General features: G+C 44.1%; 4 protein-coding genes across 9 annotated transcripts; 2 read left to right on the top strand and 2 right to left on the bottom strand.

Annotated features, from left to right (window-relative positions):
- The first annotated feature begins 327 nt into the window (after positions 1–327).
- LOC125769429 (zinc finger protein 236-like) lies at positions 328–6,357 on the top strand. Of its 2 annotated transcripts, none has more exons than XM_049438153.1 (4): positions 328–802; positions 2,175–2,427; positions 2,500–4,233; positions 4,314–6,357. In XM_049438153.1, exons 1-4 carry the CDS (start codon positions 762–764, stop codon positions 4,344–4,346), a joined length of 2,061 nt encoding a protein of 686 aa, XP_049294110.1. In that variant the 5' UTR covers positions 328–761; the 3' UTR covers positions 4,347–6,357. The 2 variants fall into 2 exon arrangements, with proteins under 2 accessions (XP_049294110.1, XP_049294111.1); XM_049438154.1 differs by lacking the exon at positions 328–802 and adding an exon at positions 1,909–2,099.
- LOC125769433 (uncharacterized protein DDB_G0284459) lies at positions 4,653–7,915 on the bottom strand. The gene is made up of 2 exons (XM_049438159.1): positions 6,759–7,915; positions 4,653–6,686 (listed from the first exon to the last, which is right to left on the bottom strand). The coding sequence occupies exons 1-2, from the start codon at positions 7,829–7,831 to the stop codon at positions 6,341–6,343; spliced, it is 1,419 nt and encodes a 472-aa protein (XP_049294116.1). The 5' UTR covers positions 7,832–7,915; the 3' UTR covers positions 4,653–6,340.
- A 151-nt stretch (positions 7,916–8,066) lies between these two features.
- LOC125769439 (probable cGMP 3',5'-cyclic phosphodiesterase subunit delta) lies at positions 8,067–9,517 on the bottom strand. Its single transcript, XM_049438174.1, has 3 exons — positions 9,353–9,517; positions 9,094–9,280; positions 8,067–8,967 (listed from the first exon to the last, which is right to left on the bottom strand). The coding sequence occupies exons 1-3, from the start codon at positions 9,403–9,405 to the stop codon at positions 8,752–8,754; spliced, it is 456 nt and encodes a 151-aa protein (XP_049294131.1). The 5' UTR covers positions 9,406–9,517; the 3' UTR covers positions 8,067–8,751.
- Positions 9,518–9,749: 232 nt separating this feature from the next.
- LOC125769423 (copper-transporting ATPase 1) lies at positions 9,750–22,652 on the top strand. Of its 5 annotated transcripts, none has more exons than XM_049438142.1 (6): positions 9,750–10,302; positions 10,435–10,519; positions 17,324–20,579; positions 20,663–20,812; positions 20,896–21,125; positions 22,025–22,652. In XM_049438142.1, the coding sequence occupies exons 1-6, from the start codon at positions 10,266–10,268 to the stop codon at positions 22,158–22,160; spliced, it is 3,894 nt and encodes a 1,297-aa protein (XP_049294099.1). In that variant the 5' UTR covers positions 9,750–10,265; the 3' UTR covers positions 22,161–22,652. The 5 variants fall into 5 exon arrangements, with proteins under 5 accessions (XP_049294099.1, XP_049294104.1, XP_049294100.1 ...); XM_049438147.1 differs by lacking the exon at positions 22,025–22,652 and adding an exon at positions 21,350–21,790; XM_049438143.1 differs by lacking the exons at positions 9,750–10,302; positions 10,435–10,519 and adding an exon at positions 10,557–12,394.
- Positions 22,653–22,960: the final 308 nt, after the last annotated feature.

Genomic DNA, 22,960 nt, shown 5'->3' with positions numbered 1-22,960 from the left:
TTACGACTTCGTTTGATGGTCATTTTTTAAGTCAGTGATGCTTATTGCAAACCGAACTGCGAAACAAACCGGGTTTTTCATCTATCAAAATTCAATCCAGTATGAGGTGAGCAAATGTGGTGTTTTTTGCGTTATCATTCGATGCCACCTGTTCCTCTATACTTTCACTATTGTTTATTGATGAATGATAGTGTAAAGAATCAGTACTTACCGCAATCCGAGTATTACCTACATAAATTGCGTAAAAAAGCAGCAAAATTGCGCAGACACACTTGTGGATAGCGTTTCCAACCAAACACGACTCAACGCGATATTATAAACGGTGTTTCTCCGAAAAGAAATGGATTGTCAGTTTGACAGCCCAAACAGATACACAAAGTGCAATACGCACGAAAAATTTGCAATTACAAAGTGAGCTAGCAGTGATCAATTGCTCAAACAATTTAATTTTAGAAAGCATCAACAGAAGAGCAATTACGATCGATGGCCAGTTTCATTCAGCACTTACAAATAACAACTCCTTTCGCAGCAGTAGCTGCGAGCTGGTAGAACCAATACCTAGCGCTAAAGCGAAACTCAAAACGAAGAAGAACAAGAAGCAGTGCACAAAAATAATGATAGTCGAAGAAGGGCTAGCGCAACAGGGCCCAAACTGTGGTAAACAAGAAGAACGAGTATAGGCTGGGTGTTTTGTGTGACTTCGTCACTGAAGTAGGAGGCTGCATCGCTAGTGGCCGCGTCGTTCGATACCGATTTCGACGATGAGTGTTGAGAATCGGCATATAAAAGAGGAAACCAGCAAGTGAGTATATTAAGTAAAGCCATATCAATCAAAAGTGCGTACGCTAAAAGTGAAAGAGAAAAGCTCTAGGAGTTCAAGGATTTTCGTAACAGTGACAATGCCTTGGAATGGACAAGTTTATAAGATGAGTTGGGACGTGTTACTTGTTAAATGTTTGCTGGTTGCTGGGAGAAATTTACCAATCGATTGACATCGGACATGTTTGACTGTGTATATCGATTGTCGTAATGCGTTGGCGTAATAGGCAACGCAAGAGAAAGGACAATCCGCAAAAACTAAGCTGCGAAAAAACGGCAATGGCATAAAAGGAGAACAAAGCTATGGATAAACTTCAAAGAAGCAGAAGAAACACGGACGAATGATTACGACGAAACACAACCGCATCGTCCTCTCTGATTGCTGCAGCTAAAGGAAATGATGTCGGGAGAGAATGCATCCGAACTGGCTGAATTAGTGATGCTGCTTATGGTGTGGTTCATGATGTGGAGGATGATGGTGCTACTGCGAGGAGCATGGCGTAAAAGAAAACACAACACGAAAGTGCCCTGCTCGCACACAAGCGCAGCGAATGTTCGCGGTCTTTTTTTCGAAGATTCCAACGGGCGAATGAGAAGAACGGTGTGCATGGTTGAAGCGCGAAAGCGAGAAACCGAATCACTGTTGACGCGAATGTGTCCTACAAAACGTTGCTCCCCCTTCAATACACACATACAAACTCACGCACATGTTCCCTTCCCGCCGTTCTCCACATGCACGATTGTTGCGTTGCATTTTGCTTCCTTGCATAAAATGCAAAAAGGGCAATCAGTGTGCACCGTCGTCATCGTCGTCGTAGGGCACATAAAATATGTGCCTATGTGTGAAGCATACAATGTACTCTTGCCGTAGTGTGTGTTTACTACTGCGGCTTCTACTATGCACAGCTCTGCGATTCCGCGTTATATCTCGCGAAAGGGCCCACCAAAAGGGACGTTCGACGAGGCGAAAGAAAGCGAGAAGAAACTGGTTTTCTTTCGGCGCTTTATTGTCCGCTTTTTTTTGCCTTTCATCATTATTGACTCAACATCCCCGCGCAAAAAGCAGCGCACACGGATTGTGGTGTGTATTGGGCAGCTTCGCTGCGCGTGTGTGTTGTGTAGATCTTGTACACGCTCTCGATCTCCGAGCCATAAACCGGATCATAGTAAGCCGTGTTGCTCAGGGATGTGGAGGGATGCGATACTTTGCATCGCAAGGCAAACGCTGTCGCTTTGCACAAATATTAGCGCCGTGCAGGTTTATAGGGGAGGTTATGCTTGTGTGTACTTTCGCTCTTTTTAGGATTCGGATTGACATTCATTTCTACCCCTTTCTTCCACTTTTCCCCCCTCAGTGAACACCGTGCCGGTGAGGGTTGCAGTGGTGACGGCAGCGGAAGAGAGATTGGAACCGGGGAAAGCGACCCGGGTGAGGATGAAAGAGATTGCCACCAGCAACGCGATACGAGAACGATCTACAGTCTCAACATGAATGTGTGCCGGTTATGTCTATCGGAGGGACACGGCCAACTGCAACCGGTATTTTACGCTCAGGACTCGCCGGACGAGATTTTACAGCAAAAGATATTTGAGCTAACAACGGTGGAGGTAAGACTGATGGCTTTTTTGGTGTAGAATTACCTAGAACTGAATTAAAATTTTAACCTTTTTTGTTTGTAGATAACATTCGCATTCGACTTTCCGACCAGTGTGTGCATCGAATGTCTTGGCAAACTGGATGAGTTTTCGCTCTTCCGAAGGCAGTGCATTGACAACAATGAAATACTGAAGCTAAAATATTTCGAGCTGAAAGCGGAAGCCGATGCAGAGGACTACTGTCAAAAGCAGGAAGCCAAGGACAACGAGGATCTTCATATGTCGAAAGTGAAGAAAGAGGAAGAATATATCCAAATCGAAAGAGCGTCCGTAATCGACGAACAACGCAACGGTACGATGGTGGATACGATAGATGATCATGTCCCGTACGTGGAGGATAATGCAGGAAATGAGATAATCATCGGTGACGGTGAGGAAGAATACGATCCGCCACCACAACCGGTAACCGGGACGAAAATACAGTACGTATCTGAAGACGGCACAATGACGGAGTACATCACGTCCGGTGCGATAGTGCGCCGAGACATCGTAAGCCCCTCAGATCTAGAAGAGCCGGGTGGCGAAGGGCAAGAAATTTACTACACCGTCGGTACGGACACGTACGCTATCCCGACGGGTGCGGCTGAAGCTGCCAACTATGTACCGCAAGGTTTCGCGGACCAGACCGAGATCGAATGCACTACGATCGAGGATCATCTGCCGGAGGAGTACGTTGAAGAGGTACCGGCGTTGGTTCCCATGGCGACCGTAAACACTCACATCGTTATGGCTGGTTCGCGCGGCCGGCACGATCGTCCGTTTGTGTGCAAACATTGCAAAACCAGCTTCAAGTACGAACACAACTACGACCGGCACATGAAGAATCACGCGAAAGTGCTGTACCGGTGCGGCAAGTGTTCGAAAACGTTCGTCAAGCTGCGCAAATGCCAGCAACACTTTCGGAAGGCACACTCCTCGCAGCGCTACGAATGTGACATCTGTTATCGGACGTATAGTTTACCGACCCGGCTGGAGAATCACGTTATCGAGATGCATTCGGTGAACGGTGTTTACCGGTGCGATCGGTGCCAGGGTGAAATGTTCAGCTCGTACCTTGACTTTAAGGCGCACCGGATGCGTTACCATCCGCGTACGGATGATGTCAGTGCGAGTAGTGGTCCGCCCAGTGGTACGGATCTTACGCCAACCATAATCAAGCAAACGTCATTCGGTGACGTGGTTCACATGGAGCACGTACTGTCGTCAAACAATGCGTATTCATCTCCGGACAGTCCGACACCTAGTTCGGAATCGGAGGAACAGCAGTCGACAAAGGAGCCGACCACGCGTGGAAAGCGGCTGTCCACTGGGGGTAGCGGTGCGCTAGCTCCAAGGACACGGACGCGAACCAATGGCCATAACAATCGCACAGTAAAGACACAGAAACCGCAAACCACTGCAACGAGCCCTCTGCAACAAGCGCAACAATCGCACGAGGTCATCCTGATCGATGATGACGAGCAGCAGCAGCAACAGCAGCAGCATCAGGAGCATCAACATAACGAACAGGTATCACAGCTCACGAATGGAACCGGCACAACACCAACCGTGCACAGAGAGTTGCTGCAGCAGATCGAGGAAAGTGAAGCAAACTCGGTCGGTCCTAAGATGTACACCTGTGACAATTGTCCGAAAACGTTCGTGCACCTGAACAATCTGAAAGCGCACATATACGCCGAGCACGACAATGACAAACCATTCAAATGCAAGCTCTGTCCGATATCCTTCAAAACGAAGGAGATACTCGTGATGCACATGGTAAGAAAAGCTGGCGCATGGCGCGGGTTCAGTAGCAAGATTGGTACTATTTTTTACTTTGGTTGTTATTTTATTTTTAGCTGCTCCATGCGCAAAACAACGGTGCCACCTAAAGAAGAACGCGACAAAAAAACTCATGCATTGCATGGAGTGATTGGAGCACATAATCACCACTCCCCCACGCCATTATAATCTGTTATTATGTGCCAAAATTTGCTTTTGCCCGCTCCTGTTTGTGTCTCGTTCTAAGCCACATACCATATTTGCGCAAACAAAAGAAACAAAACAAAACAAAAAAACAGCGTAGATACTGCGCATTCATCCATATTGGAGTAGAATGTAAAGCAAGATTTCAGTTCCCGGTCGTGACATATAGTTTCCCATTGTGGGGATTTATTTTTTTTTATAAATGTACGGTGCTTTTGTTACATAGCAATAGGATAATTTTTCGATTTGCTCATTCAATGAGATACATCTAGCGCAAAGCTAGTTTTGTACCGTAGTGCTTCCTGTAAAACATGTGGTGGCCGTGGCGTCATTTCCACCATCAGATTAGATTTAGTTTTATACTTATTAGAGGAAAAGCAACTTCCCTGCTCGTTTTAGGTTTACTATCATCACAGTGTGGCCTTCCAGATGTAATCGTTTTTTAAAGTTTTAACCTTCTTTTTTTCTTTAGTGGTAGTGTCCTGTTTTACTTTGACCAGCTGTGAGTGTCTGCGGTGTGCTCATTGTTTTCTTTTCCTTACGGCAGGCACTACCGTTCGGTGGTGCTTGAACGATTCGGTCGTTGTTACACAAACAAAAAAAAACAATACAAACAATCTCGCTTAGTGTGTAAGGTTCGCTTCCCGCTGTCGGGGAGTTAGTGTTTAGGATTTGCAATTCATTTTTTGTTTGTTTGTCATTACTGCTCATAGGTAGGAAAAGGTATAAAATAAGGCGTATCGCACAAGCTAGGTAGGATTGAGCGTCACATATGGTAAGAGTATATTTTGTAGGATTATATTTTTCGTTTTTATTCGATGTTTTCTTTTTTGTTGTTCTTCAATTGATTCGGGGTCAAAGCAATACGACGAAACGGTATGTAACAGTTTGGAACAGATTGTGTTCCAGATTGTAACTAGCGGATCCTAGCAAAGCCAATCAGGACTTACTCCTGTTGGCCGGAAGTCACACCATTAAACATTTCTAAGCGTCGGGACTATTGGGCGTGAACAAATTGTTTCAACGCGGCATAACAGTTGCTCGGCTGGAAAGAGCAATTTGCCGAGTGCGTGCTGTTTGCCCCGCGACTTAAGATTGCAATAACTTGTGCAACGAATCCCGCTCTAGCATGTAATTTGGTACACTTGTTGATTTTATTTTTACACCACTGTCGTCGGCGTTAGGATTTGGCGTTCAGCCGCGTTTAACGTCTTCTATTACTGTATTATTCTTGTTACAGCGCGCAAATGCTTTTGGTAATAAGGTTACAGGATGTGCTGCGCTAGAACTGCGTTGCATTGGCGCAAGCAAAAGTACGTTGCTAGGAAAAGTAAACATAGGGAACAAATCGCCATAAAGATGTGCAAATGCTCTACTGGTTTGTGCAGTTTTATTTTTTTTTTAGGTTTAAATCTTTACATGAACGATTCATGTAGTTACAAAACCAATAAAATTGGAGTCGAAATTAAATGGTTCTGTGAATAGCAATCGTTGCGCAAACAAACATTGATCAGCAACAGATTGATCTACGTCTCCTATTTAGTTTAAATGGCAAATCCGTTTCACGACGCGGATGGAAAAGTGGAAGACGCGAACAGATTTCACATAATTAATGCAGTGCAGGGTGGATGAAACTTATGCGTAGGTTATAGATGTATTATGAAACTACAGCAAACAAAAAAGTGCAAATCACCACACGCATCCAAAGGGTGCAAAAGGGAATAGTAAAGAGATGATACTGCTTTTAAGGATCCCCCCCGCCCCGCCAATAGATAGATTTCAAACAAATCTTGCCTCGAACCGGATACCAGAAACAGAAAGCTTACACAGCTCCTTCACACCCGGATGTATCGTTACAATAAATGGATAGTGCAAATCGTTGGGAAGAAAACTAATTGTTTTACTCCATCTCTTCGTCGTCATCGTCTTCCTGGTGAAATTCTTTAACGGCCGAAATTTTAAGCACCTCATGCGCACCCTCCTCATCACCATCGGCTTCATCGTCATCGTCCTGCTTCATTTGTTTGTTTTTACGATCGTCCTTTTCCTTCTTTGTGCCGGCAGTGGATGAAGCCGTTTCCAGCCCCGCTGACCAAGTGCCGCGCGGTATGTCGGAATATGCAGCCGGATCCATTGGATCGAGTGGGGCAGATTTTGGTGGCCCACGCGGTGGACGACGATCACGATGATGATACTCACGGTCCCGATCACGATCGCGGTTCCGATCGCGTGATCCAAACCGATTGCTAAAATAAAAACAAATCATTTTAATAATTTGAACATTGTAGAGCGACCATTTACTATTTGGTTGTACTTACTCTTCACCTCTTGCTGGACTACGGTCACGATCTCTTCGATCACCACCACGATCACGTCTGTCCCGGTTACGGTCCCGATAGTCACGCTCTCGCTCGGGCTCGGAGATTGTTGCATCGCCAACGGTTCCAGTTTCATTTCCAGACGAGAATGTGCGTGATCGCTTTTCATCATCTCTGCCGCCCGATTGTTTAAGCGGACGTTTCGGAGGATTTACAACGGGTGGTTTAAGATTTTCCAAACCCGGTCCTGCCACTGGTGGAACCACTTGGGATGCTGTGTTTGCCGGTCCTATTAACGGTTTCGTAGCAGAAATTGCTGTCGGTGGGTAGCTTTCCACAATGACCGTTGGTGGAGCTGCCTCACTTGCGGCTTCTTTTTGCTTTTGCTCTTCCATCAACTCGCGGCGCAATAATTTGGCGCTTTTGGTAAGCTTTGCATCCGGATGGGTCGGTGGCAACCAGGATACCACACGCGTGTCCTTATTGTAGAAATAATAAGATTTGCATCCAATATCGTACTCTTTGCGCCAGTTCTTCGGCAACGGGTAGCGTTCTAGCAACCGTTTGACGCGTTTCTCATACTCCTTTTCGATCTCGAACTCTACCTCGCCAAACCGCTTTACACAGTACATTGTACAGAGATGATATATATTGTACTTGTTCTGGCAACCTTCCACCGATTGGTAGCCGTACCGTTTGGTCATTTTCTGCTTAATCTTTTCCGTCCAACCTACCGCAGCCGAGCTTTTCTTTTTGGACGCATACTCGAACGAATCCGGATTGACCTGATCGTACTCGTCGTAATCTTCGGCGATAATTTCCTCGTTCACAGCCTCCGTCTCACGACGATCCTCATCTACGTCGTCATTATCGTCATCATTGTCGTCGTCCGAGCTTCGTTCGGACGAGTTGTCTGAATCTTTCTCGCGGTCACGGTCAGAATCAACTTCCATGGTGGATGATCCTTTGGGTGGGTGGTTTTCATTCGTTCCAGCAGTATTTTGCTTGCTGCCACCTTCTGGAATGATGCCACGTTTGGCAAGGCGCTTCAGGAGCGCCTCTGGTAGCGTCATGATTGCGATAAAATGACCGATAAACGATTAAATACTTTAGGAAAGAGCAAACGACAAACGCGCAACACACCCGGTAACACGATTTGTTTATTTATACTTTCGTGATTTTGACAATTTGCAACATACCAGGGTTGTAGCCAGTGCAAAACAACAAAGAAATCATCGTAATCAACTGTGGTAAAAACAAGCTGGGCATATATGAGTTTAAAACTGTGGGAAACCGCTTGTATTTCAGTTTTTTTTTATTTTTAAACTAAGCAAAATTTGAAATTCTACATAAAACAGCATCAAACAGGTTTGGTTATTGCTTACGTACATTTGGTGACATTTATTTATCATTACATAGAACATAAGAGACACAGCTTCCTTGAAGCTGAACTTAGGCAAGTAGTTCTGCGACCCTTACATTAATATAAAAAAGTTGACTTACACATAAAATAGTGCTTAATCCTGTGATAACTTATCATTAAGTTGATTAGTTGTTAGCTTAGCGGCCACCATGGCGTGCACTTGAATGTGATTTGAACGAAGACTCATAACATGAATCGTAACCATTCGCAAGCTACCTGCTTCGGACGTGGTTGTCGTGGCTAGGTGGTTTTTGTTCCGTTGAAATTCTAACTCACTTGCTTGTTGAGTACCGTAACGAAAAGTCGCTTGTGCAGCAAAATGATTCAGATGTTGAAAATTGCACCATTTGATCCTTTCAGAAGTTTAAGAAGGTCCAATGGTGGTGTGCCCATAAGATTCCCTGTCAGATATTGTGGTCCCATGAAACTGGGCAAGTCATTATAAGAATCAGCGTGATTGTAGTACATTCCATCAACACGAGCGGTGAATGAGGGTTTCGTTGAAAAACATTTGCACTAGAGTTAACGCACGGCACTAGCTACCCCCGGTGTGGAGTGAACTGTCCGCTTCTAAATGTAGTATAACCGGACAACCGATTTGCTGATTAGTGTTTCACCATCGTAAAAGCTGGTTTCGATGGTTACGTTTCCGTTCAGTACTTTGGCCGGCATCATTTGCGATTCCGGAGCTGCTTCAATAGTCGACTGCCAGGTGTTGGTCGTGTTCGGACTGACCCATCCCATCTCGAAAAACCATTCCTCCATAATGCGTCCCTTGAAGAGAACCTTCGATAGATGGGAATAAAACAAAAGGATGCGCACGAAACAGCAATTAATTAATCGATAATTACACTTAAACGACTAGCATTCTATGTGCCGCCTCCTTTTCCCTCCTTTTTTAGGTCACTTTACCTTCTGATCGAGCCGAAAGTTTTCCATTGCTTCGATGGTGCTGAAGTTGATTTCTCGTGACACGGCACGCAAACTAAGTATCTTTACCGGTACCTTGGCTTCGTGTTCGACGTCGGGACAGGAGAAATCCTTGTTCTCTTGCCAGATAATTTTACCCGTGTCCGCATCCCGCAATATCATCCAGTTGCTGTGGAAGGCGTATGGAAAGTGATAATGCACAACAGCCAGCCACACACGGTAACACATCAGCAGAACTTACATTTGAAACCCGTTAAGAATTTTCTCCCCTTTGCTAACGTCGTCTGTTCCCATTTCGATAGTATTCCCTTTCGGAAAGAAAACAGCTTTCCTTGGGCGAGATGTGCGATGCGGTAAACAAATAACTGGACTGCAGCAATGATTGTAATGACAGGTCCGGTTTGACGTAACTCCACTGTTGCTTTGTCCGACTTCTGAACCGGCAAAATGTTTGGCTGGAATTGCGTTGGAAAATTATTCTTTTTTGAATTATATTTTCCACACGTTGCATTGAATAGAGTAAAATAGAAGAGTTCTTGAGGCAATTCGCAACAAATATCATGAAATGAAAAATATTCCTCCAACCTAATGAGGTGTCGATTGAGTATCCCTGACTGTTTGAGCAGCTGTCAAAAGAGTCGTGTTCGAAACCAAAACAGTTGTGCAGGAGACTGTCAAGTGAATAGGTGGTACAAAGCTGAAGAATTTCAGTACGATGAGGGAACTGCACTTGCTCTAGAATTTCCTTTCCGCCCCCGTTCAAAGTGATGTCGTACGGTACAACATCTGTGCTCGTTTTAGCCATAACGCAACAAATACAAAACCGTTTACACCGTACTACCGTACCCTGCGCATGCATTCAATAGTTCAAAAAAGTTCCATTTGCAGCAACCATATGATTCTAATCACAGTAGGCTTTCGAGAGGAAGTAAACAGATTGTGTGCGTAGCTCTCGAGTGTGTAGCCAGTTGCCGGGTGCGTGCCCGCCACGATTGTGTAATAAAGTGAAGAGGATACCTACAACGCTAGTCCGTATGTTTAACCTGTGCGCACATTAAAAGGGCATACGGGTAGAATTAGGTAGTGCACCCTCCTACGAGAACCGGGGTAACGTCTACTGTGCGGGAACAGAAGAGTTGCGACCGATCGACGCAATGTCGGTCACTGGGGACAAAATGTTATCAGAAGACGGTACGTTCGCCAAGCAAGAATCGACAGTCTACCATGAGTGCGCGCGATAGTACGCGAGCAACAGATGAAATCATCGCCATTAAGTTAACGCCCTTAACGTTAACGATTCAAATAATGTTTTTCCCGTTTTAGGTACCTCGAACAAAGAAGTATCACCTTCAAACAGTCACAACTCGGCTCGCGATGTGGACATTTCCGAACGGATCAGTAAATCTGTGTAAGTACTGCAAGCAGACAATCGCGTGGCGCTTATTAAAACTAAAACCCTTATACGATGGACTCGTGGCGAAGAAACATTAAATGAAGCGGAAACATTTTGTCGCATAGTCTCGTTGTCTCGGCTGGTGGAAAAAAATCTGCTGACTAAGATCCAATTCTGACGCATTGGCACAAACGGGACGGCATACGATCTAAACTAATGGACTAGTGGAACGATTCGGCCCATACGCTTAATTGCACCATTGTGCTGCAATCAACGGTCCGCGATCGTGCGGTGCGTTGCATCGTTTGGTCATTTTTTTAAGGGTTGGAAACGGTTTGGATGAACTTCGTGGCTGCTGGAACGATGGAACGGAGCCAGCTATCACTAGGCTGTTCGCTTATCAGTTCCGATTGATTGTTCAATCGCGTCGTCGAAAATCATTAACTTATCACAATACAACACACAACCTTTGAGGGCGGCTGCACACATTCGTTAGCAGCTGACGGTGGCAGCGAAGAAGTTGAATGAACCCAGTTGTGGAGTGTACTGACAAATGCTTTGTTTGGACGTGATTTTTTTTTAGATAAATACTGATAATGGAAGAAAGGGACGCGCAATTCTGTTTGCATATTTGCACTGCCACGCTAACCGATGAATCGGCATAATTTCGTAGGATATTTAAAGCTTTGAGTCATGCGTTGATAACATTTTCTATTCAGCATCATCATCCTGGTACAAATATCCATTTTAGATAAATTGATCGTTTCCATACGCATTAGTTGATATTCAAATTCTTTGTTGTTGTATTTCAAACATTCCAATTTTATGGTTGATCGCAATTAATACATTTTAACATTCTGTAGCTTTGGACACATTTTAGCTTTGCACATATTTGAACTTTACAAATTTAACATTAATGTTCTTCCATTTTAATAAGTCCTAGCATATGAGCAGCATAGAAATTGATTTAGTCTAATGTACTATATTACGCCAATATTGTGTGAATCACAAATTACACATTTGAAATGAATAACAAACGGCCTTTCGGGCGGTAAACAATTTAAACCACCACCATTACGCGCCAAACGCGTTCTGAACGCACTGGCTACATGTGCGACGCCACTTGCGTCGCACGGTAGTGTGTGGTGCGTTTATCACGTCGATTAAATTTCCACCAACACCGACACAGGCACGATTTAAACGTGTACCATTGATCGCCACGCGGTTTCACTAATCTAAACGAAGCGTGGACTCTCGCGCTCTCGTAGGACCGTCTGTATATGGTGTGAGGCGCTTAAAACCAATACAGACTATGATTGGGAAGGGTTAGTAGTACGATGGGCAAGTAGTTGCAGCCCAGGAACCTTCAGAGCCATGTCTCATTGGCAGTTTACTCCCGAACGTTGATGTGAATGCGTTCACGAACTTGCAGTGGCTTGTCCTTTTCGTTTGTATATATGTGCGCACGTGAGAATGAGCGAGAGCACCGTGTGGTTTGATAGATAAATGCCTTTTCGCATGTTTCATACTCGATCGATCACCAGTGTTTAGTACGCCAGCCTGTGTAAAACGCGTTTACCAGTGAAAGTAATATGTAATAACACGTAATCTGTAATAGTATTAAAGATCCGGTCTGGTTCGGCTGGTGTGAAAGTGGAAACGGCGGAAAAGATAGCATCGTATCGCTAACCGCCTGCAATTAGCAGTCACTTTTCGTTGCCAAGGCTAACGACGCAAGTCTATCGCATGTGATCTACTGCAGCCGGGAGCCAAAAATGAGATGAATTTCCTTAAGAATAAGAACAAACCATCACAGCAAGCCGGTGGTAATGGTGTATGGGACAGCTTTCAGTACGCACTACTTATCAACAATGGCAGCGATGCGAATGGGTAATGAACAAACTTATCTTTCTATTGTTTGCGAAGACAAGCTTCTGGTTACCTCCAGATTCCTCCTTGAAGTGATGCAGAATGTCGCAATCTTTACCGTTGACCGGATGCAATCTTACGTGAAGTGCTTCTTAAGACATTGGACCTAAGTATTGAATTTCAAGTAGTTATGAAATTGTACACTTTAATCATGATTAACGTGTTCTGTCGGTGTTTTCGATCAGGTGTACGGGTGTGGTTAAAGATCACAAAAGCAAGGCGAAGCAAGGAAGTGCACGTACGATCGCGATCGTGCGTTTGACATTTGTTGCAAATTGAGTATATGTATGGTACCAACCAAAGAACATTTCTTTGCTAAATAATAGAGCAAAGCTGCAAATGTTACAGATCAAGTATTTAGGCACAGCCACTGATAAGAGCACATGAATAAGCTTTGAGTACTTACGATCCATGTCCCCGGATGTTTCTAATATAATTATCTCTAATATCTCTAATATGATTATACTGACACAAATGAGAAGATTATAAAAGTTTGCTCACCAGACATAAGGTTATAAAGATATTGTTACGATATCTCACAGATACTGTGTGTTCCAGAGAACTTGGAAAAGATAAGTCTGGTTAATTGTGTCTTGGCGGACATTAAGGAAATCTGTTGTACTTCGAAATGATCACACTAAGTGAGCTTGTTGTATATGTTTAAAATTCTTACGAGTGGCATTACCTGGAATAGGATTTCTTAGGAATTTAAACGGTTAAAGATAAATATTTTCATTGAATACATCTTGATCTTCTTTTGTGCTGTCTTCTATCTGTTCGGCAGGATTAAACACCAACCGCTCTCACAATTTAAAATGCACTTGATGTGCTGCAGTGTAAATAGTAACAGAATTGCTTCTATGGACATATGGGTACTGCTCATATATGTACCACGAATTCTCACAAAGGTCTGCCCTTGCTGTATCAATTGCTGGCGGTCATGATTAATACGTGTTCGATGTTATCGTGTTACCTTGCACGCAGCATTTTCCGGATTTTCTACGGCTGTGTGTGTGCGCGTGTTTTCCTAATGCAACAAGTGGTTCTCGATGAAGTGTGAATCGTTAAAAAATGAAGGTTTTTTTTCGTTCGTTTATAATATATAAACATTGAAACATTAAAAAATATTGTTTATTTAAGCATTAGCTTTCATAGGGTTGCGCAATTCAAGGATTCCTTCTTTGCATAATCGACCTCAAAATTATCCTTTGAGGATCACCAAATGAGGTCCATTGAACATAATACATTATGGTTTCATTAATGCGTAAATTCTCAATGCAATGCTACCGACTCCTATGTAGTTTCATTTTAGTGATCATATTTTTTGGTGCCTGGAATTATCACTATCACACAATGTTTTTTTATTACTAGTGTACAGTTCATGACGCGGAGATTTCCGAACCCCACGCAACTGACAAAACCTTGGAGTTTCCCACCACTCCGAACTTATGTAAGGGCAAACGCTCTACCACGACATGCTCCAGTTTGATCGGCATGTGGAAGGAAATAAACGCAAATGGTCTCGTATACGTTTAATTATTAGTCGAGCGAATTGAAGAAACCGGCTTTTTACAGTAGTGTGCAGATTTGAAATACTATACACAGTGCACAACAAAAATATATGATCACTTGTTTTTTTTGCGAAAAAAGATAAAATTAATGACAAGAAAACCTATTTTAAGATTGTTTCATATTTTTACGTATGCCTTTTAATGCTTACACGTTAACATATGTCGCGAATTGCTTTGAATTGTAGGTAGTTTAAGAAAAAGATAACTGAAAATAACACGCTGTTTTCAATACACGATGTACTTATGAAAGTCGTTAGAAAAATTCAATATTTCAGATTGATTTTTGTAAAAATTACCTTTGAATTTACGATTGTTATTAAGTCTAAAATTGAACTAAAACGGAACACACAAGAAAATTAGCAACTAATCTACTGAATAATTCATGCAAAGAGTTCGGATTAAGTTGGTTGATTTAATATCTTTGTTTGCAATATTACAGCACTGGACGTTACTATTTTTTGTATTCCCTTAATAACAACGATATTTATTCGGACGTTAGTAAACGACAAAAGTTTTAAGGAATCGCAATTTTGCATATTTCTAAAACAAAGACTCCATGCTAGTTCGCTGTTCCATAGTATCAATCCACTAATGACACTACAGTACGGCATCATAGTTGTGCATTTTCCCAATTTCGCGCGATATGTTTGTTAGGTTGTTTTTTTTTTGCTACTCACTGATAAGAATTGGTTTGCGTTTGCTTAACCTATCTACATGCTTCGCGCAACCGACAGTATCAGCTGATTAATTAACCGTAGCTAGCACAGTAACATAAACGCCAGTTGCGAGAGAACCGCCAGACAGAGCAAGAGATGTGTTCTGCTGTAGCTCGAAACTATTGGTATGTGGAGATTTGTTTACTCCAGCATGAGAAGGTTGATATATCGCGGAATGATCAAAACACTCCCGGAATGATAGGAAGGGTGAAGGAAAAACAACACGATCGCGTGTGTATGTGTGTTAGTGTCCAAAACCACCCCTACCAAAGCGAATGTAAACCGGCTCGAAGCAGAGTCTCGGCTAGCGGTCTTCGTATTATGAAGGGGTGAAAGCTCCAGTACGAACAAAGCTGCACCAGAAAGAGGCTCAGTTATTTGGTAGTGCGCGTCGTGATCGCTTCCAAAGATTTCGAAGTTTAGCAGCTGCGTGAAACGTCCAAGTGTTCAAGATTAGGGGTTACTGTCTGCCCACGATTTCACATTAATCTTGGACGTCGTTGCGAACGATCGTTGGACAGTTTTTTTTGGTGGCCCGGATTATTGCTTTCAAATGTTGCTGCTTTCAAGGACGGACGTGCCAATAAACTGTAGACAAGGCTTTTGACAAAGAGTAGGTCCATTTCAACCTGCTTCTGTCTTCCCTAGTTATGGTTTAGCTCAGCCTCAAGAACAGGGAGTGCTACGTCCCAGTGTAAAAAAATTGAAACGTGTCCAGCAAACATTTCCAGTTCTGATTCTAATCAACGAAAAGGTGAACACATCTACGTGAAAATGTGGAATAACGGGTACGGTACAAGCAGGTACGAACATACGGGGCTTTCCAAATCGTAATTCTTCACCGTAGAGATGACGTTTAATGAGTTACGGCGGCACTAGTCTTTCCAGCAAATAGTCGCAAAAACGAACGAAAGAGCAACAATGATACCAATTCCGTTACAGAGGTTGCTTTCCGAAGTGAAATAACAACGGCAAAGACTATTCGGTTTGCGTGCAGTTAGTGCGCGAGGAAACTGTTGCTGCAACTCCAAGTCCGAACTGCGTTCAACGATGTGGACCAAAAATGGACGGATCAAGAGTGGGGCACAATAACACGTATGAAGTCACGATTGACTTTCCACCGTTTTTTCTCCTACATTCATGATGGACTCTGTTGTGTAAAGGGTTTTTGTTCGCTTCTACTTTTATTGTGACCCACGGTTGGGTGTTGGGTGGCAATTTTGCAAGCAGTAAAATATAAAAAGTAGAAAATAGTAGTGCCACATGGCACTATATGATGCTGCCCAGAGGAGCAGGTGATTTATTGGTCAATGGTCAATATATTTTTGTCATTAAAAAATCCAATAAAATCCGTTGGACAGAATTATGAACATAGTTTGTTGAATATGTTTGGGGCAAATTTCAATTCATGTGCCAAGCATTGTATAGGAGACTCTAGGAATAACAAGAGGTTATAGTTGTTCGAGGGCTTGTGATGATACAATATCCAATTTCTGTTCGACATACAATAGTTATTCCAGTTTGAACCTTCCAATTTCAAGCGTCTAAAGATAAGAACTAATGCAAACAAATGTACCACCACCATGTACACCTCAGTTTAGGTTCTATGTACAATTGCATTCCTCTAGTTCTCCCCATCCGGTCATGCAACTTTGTTTACAGCGGTTAACATTAATATACGCAAAAAAAGTACTCCATTCCACCAGCTACCTTAGTTTGGAGGAACACACAGTGTTAGCGATAAGAAAGATATGTAGGACGGTACGCTGATAAGGCATTTTATAGTCTTGCAGCGGAAAGCCACTTCGGAGATCGATGCCAATCAGTTGCATTGGAGTTACGGTACGCCATAGTCGCGGCTGCATATTCGGCTGTATAAAACCGGTGGTCCATGCGCTAATGGATGGGCTGGTTCTTCCGTTTATTCGACCAGTGGCAAGCAGATAGTTGCGCGACAGGTTTCCAAGTTGTAGTAGAGTGTTCTTGTTCGTATTTAATTAGTGTTAATTTCGCATCAGAATGTCGTCCGACTCTAACGAATTTTACGTGCCCGCAGATACACAGCGACTTTTGAGGTACGTTTCTGAAACAAAGTCGAAAGAAAAAGAAGTTTAACGATCGTTTCCACATTTTTTAGCACACCAGCGCATATCGTAAGATAAAATTTGCGTCTTTAGTGTGGATAAACACCAGTACCTCCTCGTCGAACTTTTCTTGGTTGGGTGTAAAGTGGTGTGCACGTTATCTTTTACAGTCGGTTAGTTTGTTATTTGTCGAGCCGATGATAGGCAAGTCCGCGTTATCGGTTACTGAGACAGAGATTTCATTCACGCGTACGTGCTGATGCTCGTTAATGTTGGAGACAATCAGTTCTCCATCGGTGCCAGGGTATTGGAGCTATTGGAGCTAAACGCTTTCCAAGGAACAAACAGGAAGACACTTACCTTCGAAGTACAATGTTCAACTTTTTAGTGTGCACTTTCTGATCGTTTATAACTATCTATTTCATTCTGATACGCGATATCGGAACTCTTCAGTTGTACCTCTCAATAATCACCAAAGTGAAGTGAAACCTTTATTAACGGCTGCTTTTGTCATTGTAGGGAAAACATGGACGACTACGGAGAGTCAACAGGATTGCTGGAGCAACCCGTGGCCTCAGTACGATTACCCATCATCGGAATGACCTGTCAGTCGTGCGTGCGTAATATCGAAGGTACAATTGGCAACAAGCTCGGTGTGATAAAGATCAACGTAGTGTTGGCAGAAAATGCCGGCTACATTGACTACGATCCGTCACTTACTGATCCTGCCCAGATAGCGGCAGACATCGATGATATGGGCTTCGAATGCACCTACACAGAACCCGGAGCATCGACATCGGCTGCAAAGCGTTCCATCCTTGTCGAAGGCGTCGAAAGCGACAGCGAAACAGTTGGTCACAGCGGGAATGTACGAACAGTACGCATAAACATCGAAGGCATGACGTGCCAGTCTTGCGTAAGAAACATCGAAGGAACGATGAAAGATCGGACTGGGGTGATTTCCATTCGTGTGCTGCTAGACGAACGAGTCGGTGTGGTGGAGTACGATGGGGGGTTAACAACGGCGGAAAAAATCGCAGAACAGATCGACGACATGGGTTTCGAGGCAAAGGTTGCTACGGGCGAACAGAACCAAATCGAGCAAAGATTACGGTCGTCTCCGCAAGCGAATGGGAAGCAACTGGTGGCAGGCAATGGTAGCCTTACTTCAAAAAAGAAAGAAGACGACGCAGCACAGCTGAGGCGATGTTTTCTGCACGTGCAGGGTATGACTTGTGCCAGCTGCGTATCGGCGATAGAGAAACATTGTCGCAAAATATACGGCGTAGAATCGATTTTAATAGCACTGCTAGCAGCGAAAGCTGAGGTGAAGTATGACGAACGGTTAACATCGCCCTCCGACGTCGCAAAATCCATCTCCGAACTTGGTTTTCCGACCGAAGTGCTGGAGGAACCAGGAACGGGCGAAACGGACGTAGAGATCGAAATTCTCGGCATGACGTGTGGTTCGTGTGTAGCGAAGATCGAACAGACGGCGCTGAAGATACCGGGTGTGCTGCAGGCATCCGTAGCCCTTGCTCTTAAACGGGGCCGTTTCACATTCAACAACGAACGAACCGGTGCACGCACAATTTGTGAAGCGATCGAGAACCTGGGTTTTGCGGCACGCGTACTTTCGGGCAAAGATAAAATGGCACACAGCTATTTAGAGCACAAGGAGGAAATTCGCAAGTGGCGTAATGCGTTTCTGGTTTCGCTTGCGTTCGGTGGCCCATGCATGATCGCGATGGCATACTTTATGGTGCTGATGCATGAGCACAGCCATGAGGATATGTGCTGTGTGATACCGGGCCTGTCGCTAGAGAATCTGATCATGTTCGCTCTCTCGACACCGGTACAGTTCTTTGGCGGGTGGCACTTTTACATTCAAGCGTACCGGGCAGTGAAACATGGCGCGAGTAACATGGACGTATTGATCACGATGGCCACCACGGTAAGCTATCTGTACTCGGTCGGCGTGCTTGTCGCTGCGATGGTGCTGGAGCAGCGTACCTCACCGCTTACCTTCTTCGACACACCGCCGATGCTGTTCATTTTCATCTCCCTCGGACGGTGGATGGAACACATCGCAAAGGGTAAAACGTCCGAAGCACTTTCGAAGTTACTTTCGTTGAAAGCGACGGAAGCAACGCTGGTAACGCTCGGGACGGATTATGCAGTACTGTCGGAAAAAGTTATCTCCGTCGATCTGGTACAGCGAGGTGACATTTTAAAGGTTGTGCCAGGCAGCAAAGTACCGGTCGATGGGAAAGTTCTGTGCGGCAATTCCACCTGCGACGAAAGTTTAATCACGGGCGAATCAATGCCGGTACCGAAGCGTAAAGGTGCGGTCGTGATTGGAGGTTCGATCAATCAGAACGGTTTGCTGTTGATGCAGGCGACACACACCGGAGAACACACGACACTTGCGCAGATCGTGAAACTTGTAGAGGAAGCACAAACATCGAAAGCACCGATACAACAGCTTGCGGACAGGATAGCGGGCTATTTTGTGCCATTTGTTGTGACCGTTTCGGTGGTAACGCTGATCGGCTGGATCGTATCGGGATACATCGACATTTCGCACATTCCGGCAAGTGATCGCGATAAGGAAGGTTTAACGCCTTCGGAAATAATCATCAGCTATGCGTTCCGTTGTGCGCTGAGTGTGCTTGCCATCGCTTGTCCGTGTGCACTCGGGCTTGCCACACCTACGGCGGTGATGGTTTCGACGGGTGTTGGTGCATTGCATGGAATTTTGGTGAAAGGTGCCGGTCCGCTAGAGAACGCGCACAAGGTAAAGACGATCGTGTTTGATAAGACGGGTACGATCACGCACGGTATGCCGATGACGTCTCGCATCTGCATGCTGGTACGACCGGCCGTTTGTTCGCTCGCCCGTGCCCTTACCATTGTTGGAGCGGCCGAAGCAAACAGCGAACATCCAATCGCAACCGCCATTGTGAAGTATGTTAAAGAAGCATTTGAAATAGATGTGTTTGGCAAGTGCAGTAACTTCTCGGCTGTTCCCGGGTGTGGGATCCGGTGCGTTATTTCGAACGTAGATGATACGCTGAAACGTGTGCAGCAGTCGGAACGTATCCGGAACTATCAAAACTCGTACCGGAGCGACCAACAGCAATCAATCTCAATGCACGGTGCCACGGTGGAGGAGCTTATACCGCAGCTAAGTGCCTCGCAAAAGAATACGATCGAACTGCAACAACTGTTGCACCTGGAACCAATCGGTGAACCAACGTCTGGCCACGGTACTGCGGAAGCGTTCGCCGACGTAAACGAGTACAACGTGCTGATCGGGAACCGTGAGTGGATGGCAAGGAACGCGATAGTAGTGCCACCCGAAGTGAATATTCGAATGTCGGAGGAGGAACAGATGGGCCATACGGCGATCCTGTGTGCAATCAATGGACAGCTCGTTTGTATGCTGTCCGTGTCGGATATGGTGAAACCGGAAGCCCATCTTGCCGTGTACACGCTGAAGCGAATGGGCATTGAGGTGATTCTGTTAACGGGCGACAATAAGAATACGGCCGCAAGTATAGCCCGCCAGGTGGGAATAAATCGTGTATTTGCGGAGGTGCTACCATCGCACAAGGTGGCCAAGATTCAGCGGATACAGGAAATGGGTGTCCGAGTGGCAATGGTTGGGGACGGCGTGAACGATAGTCCGGCATTGGCACAGGCCGATGTCGGAATTGCGATTGCCTCCGGTACGGATGTAGCGGCCGAAGCTGCGGATGTTGTACTAATGCGGGTGAGGTCGAATTTGACTTTGTGTGAACACAACCGTGCAATTTTCTAATCTATCTATCTTTCCCGTCTATTTTGTCTATACAGAATGATCTGCTTGATGTGGTGGCCTGTTTGGATCTGTCCCGAAAAACGGTGCGCAAGATTCATATGAACTTCCTATTTGCCAGTATGTACAATCTGCTAGGTATTCCTCTGGCGGCTGGTATGTTTACACCGTTTGGATTTACACTCGAGGTACGTGTAGTAATTCTTTTAGTAAAATGAAAATCAAAACCTTAATAAATTACCGGTTTTTTTACATCCTCTTGCTCTTTCAGCCTTGGATGGCATCGGCGGCCATGGCGGCTAGTTCCGTTTCGGTGGTGTGTTCCTCACTTATGATCAAGCTGTACAAAAAACCGACACAAGCCTCGTTACAGACCGCGGAGTACGTTGAACTGAACGAAGCCGGTGCTTTCCTTGATCCGGATGCCATTTCTGTGCATCGTGGGCTCGACGATATACCGCGCCCGAATTTGGCTCGATCAACTAGCTCCACACTGGCCAAGTAAGCAAAGCAAAAAGTGCAAAAGGACTCACATACAGATCATGACATTGTACAGATTTCATCCACACGAACCAGTTTGAGGAAACAAAGAGGAAGGAATAATGATACTAACAGATCACCTTTTCGCTGTTTTTCGCGCCATTATCATTGAGGGGTTTATAATTATTATCTTATTTGTTTCGGGTTTTGTTTAACAAATGATTATTTTCTATTTTTGTTTTCAGCTTTCTTAGAACACCCGTTAACACCTAACACTACTTATTTTGCCTGTACCACTAACTCACATTAATGCACCCTTTTGTCTTCACTTACGCACGCACGTTATCAACAGCGAAACGCACAATCGGGATGATTTTGGAATATTGTGCAATCCATAGTTTTCTAATTTCGCTTTCTCTGTCTCATATAACGTACGTTTCCGATAGACGTTACGTTCTTTAGAAGAACGATCACACATAGCTTATCATTAATTAGTTCGACACAATATGACCGTTGTTCCACTTATTAGAACGTGCCAGCAAAGCGTCGTCTAATTTCGTTACTTACTGTTATATTTATGCTTTGGAACTATTATTTTGTTACTACCTTGGGATTATCTATCGGTTAAACATTTTCTTTGACATTCTTTATGAATATGTTATTGTAATAAAACGATTGGCCCTTGACACACACTGTATGACACATCGGGAACAAGCCATACACTGCCATGTAAGGATTGATGGAAAACTGGTAGTCGGATAAAAGTGGTAAAACATACATTTTGGTATTATTTATTATTTCGTTATTATTTCATCGCTCACCTTAAGTTGAAAGCAAATCGATCCGGATTGTGCAATATGGTGTGGTTGTTGTGCATTTGTAATTGCATTTGTACCATTTTCTTTTCCAACGCAACGCAGGTTATTCGGTCGGGGCAAAGAATCGAAGGAGGATGAACTGCTGGCGACACTGGACGATGATGAGTTTTCGGTCGATATCATCAAAACATCGAATGCAAGCATTTACAAAAACGCTACAGAGCTTCAGAAGCTATAGAACGAACGATTCCGTCACAACGTTGCACCGGCTGGTTAAAGGAGCAGCACGTGTCCAGGGAAAACGTGGTGATTCTTTGCGGCGGAGTATCTGCTTTTTATTACTCCGTTGCCAAGTGCAGCCATACACCTGATACACCCTTCCGGGCACGTGTTTTTTTTCTTTTCTCACCATGGCTCTGCTTTGAGTAACCATTTTCAGTTTACCTTTCTTTTACCAGTTTGATTTTGTGGTTTGAAAAAATGTCTTGACTATTGGTTTTATTAGGATTGCATGTGATATACGCATTGTTTTTGACTAGGAAGTGTTACGAGCCAAAAGGACCAGTTTTGAATGTGTTGAATATAGAATTATTACCAGTACCCGTTCTGTACTTATACTTTCTGCAAACGCCCCCGTACCAGTTCGGCAAAGTGAACTTTTGCTTTTTTTTACACAAACATACGCCTTTTACCAAAAGACTTGTAAATAAAATATATACTACGTTTTGTAGATATCGCCTTCTCGCTGCATTCATCCGAACAGAAGACTAATTTTGTTTGTTGGTATAAGAATACAATTTTATGTCCAAGGTCCTTTATTGTTTAGCATCACCAGATCGTATCAAGATCTAGTTTTACCACGTGACCGGAAAGTCCTTGCTTTTTATGTTAAAAGTTTAGTATCAGCAGAAATAGTTACATTCATCTTGATTCATGAGCATTTTGGTGCTAGAGACAATCAGATATAAAAAATGTAGTACACATACGAAGGTAGAAAGTCCTCACTGGTCTCGTTAGGTGCAAGCAAGGTTTTTAAGA

The sequence above is a fragment of the Anopheles funestus genome, chromosome 3RL (assembly GCF_943734845.2).
Source record: "Anopheles funestus chromosome 3RL, idAnoFuneDA-416_04, whole genome shotgun sequence".
Taxonomy (NCBI): domain Eukaryota; kingdom Metazoa; phylum Arthropoda; class Insecta; order Diptera; family Culicidae; genus Anopheles; species Anopheles funestus.
This window is presented reverse-complemented; position numbering and strand designations above follow the sequence as displayed.

What these genes read in the sequence shown, in the direction of transcription:
- LOC125769433 (XM_049438159.1), bottom strand. Translation starts at nt 7,831, where the DNA reads ATGACGCTACCAGAGGCGCTCCTGAAGCGCCTTGCCAAACGTGGCATC. An exon ending in AGTCCAGCAAGAGGTGAAGA is followed by an intron (nt 6,687 to 6,758) that starts GTAAGTACAACC and finishes TTTTTATTTTAG; the next exon opens with CAATCGGTTTGGATCACGCG.
- LOC125769423 (XM_049438142.1), top strand. Translation starts at nt 10,266, where the DNA reads ATGTCGGTCACTGGGGACAAAATGTTATCAGAAGACG. An exon ending in GAACGGATCAGTAAATCTGT is followed by an intron (nt 10,520 to 17,323) that starts GTAAGTACTGCA and finishes TTGTCATTGTAG; the next exon opens with GGAAAACATGGACGACTACG. An exon ending in ACTAGCTCCACACTGGCCAA is followed by an intron (nt 21,126 to 22,024) that starts GTAAGCAAAGCA and finishes AACGCAACGCAG; the next exon opens with GTTATTCGGTCGGGGCAAAG.
- LOC125769429 (XM_049438153.1), top strand. Translation starts at nt 762, where the DNA reads ATGAGTGTTGAGAATCGGCATATAAAAGAGGAAACCAGCAA. An exon ending in TTGAGCTAACAACGGTGGAG is followed by an intron (nt 2,428 to 2,499) that starts GTAAGACTGATG and finishes TTTTGTTTGTAG; the next exon opens with ATAACATTCGCATTCGACTT. An exon ending in AGATACTCGTGATGCACATG is followed by an intron (nt 4,234 to 4,313) that starts GTAAGAAAAGCT and finishes TTTTATTTTTAG; the next exon opens with CTGCTCCATGCGCAAAACAA.
- LOC125769439 (XM_049438174.1), bottom strand. Translation starts at nt 9,405, where the DNA reads ATGGGAACAGACGACGTTAGCAAAGGGGAGAAAATTCTTAACGGGTTT. An exon ending in ATTCTTAACGGGTTTCAAAT is followed by an intron (nt 9,281 to 9,352) that starts GTAAGTTCTGCT and finishes CGCCTTCCACAG; the next exon opens with CAACTGGATGATATTGCGGG. An exon ending in ACTTTCGGCTCGATCAGAAG is followed by an intron (nt 8,968 to 9,093) that starts GTAAAGTGACCT and finishes CATCTATCGAAG; the next exon opens with GTTCTCTTCAAGGGACGCAT.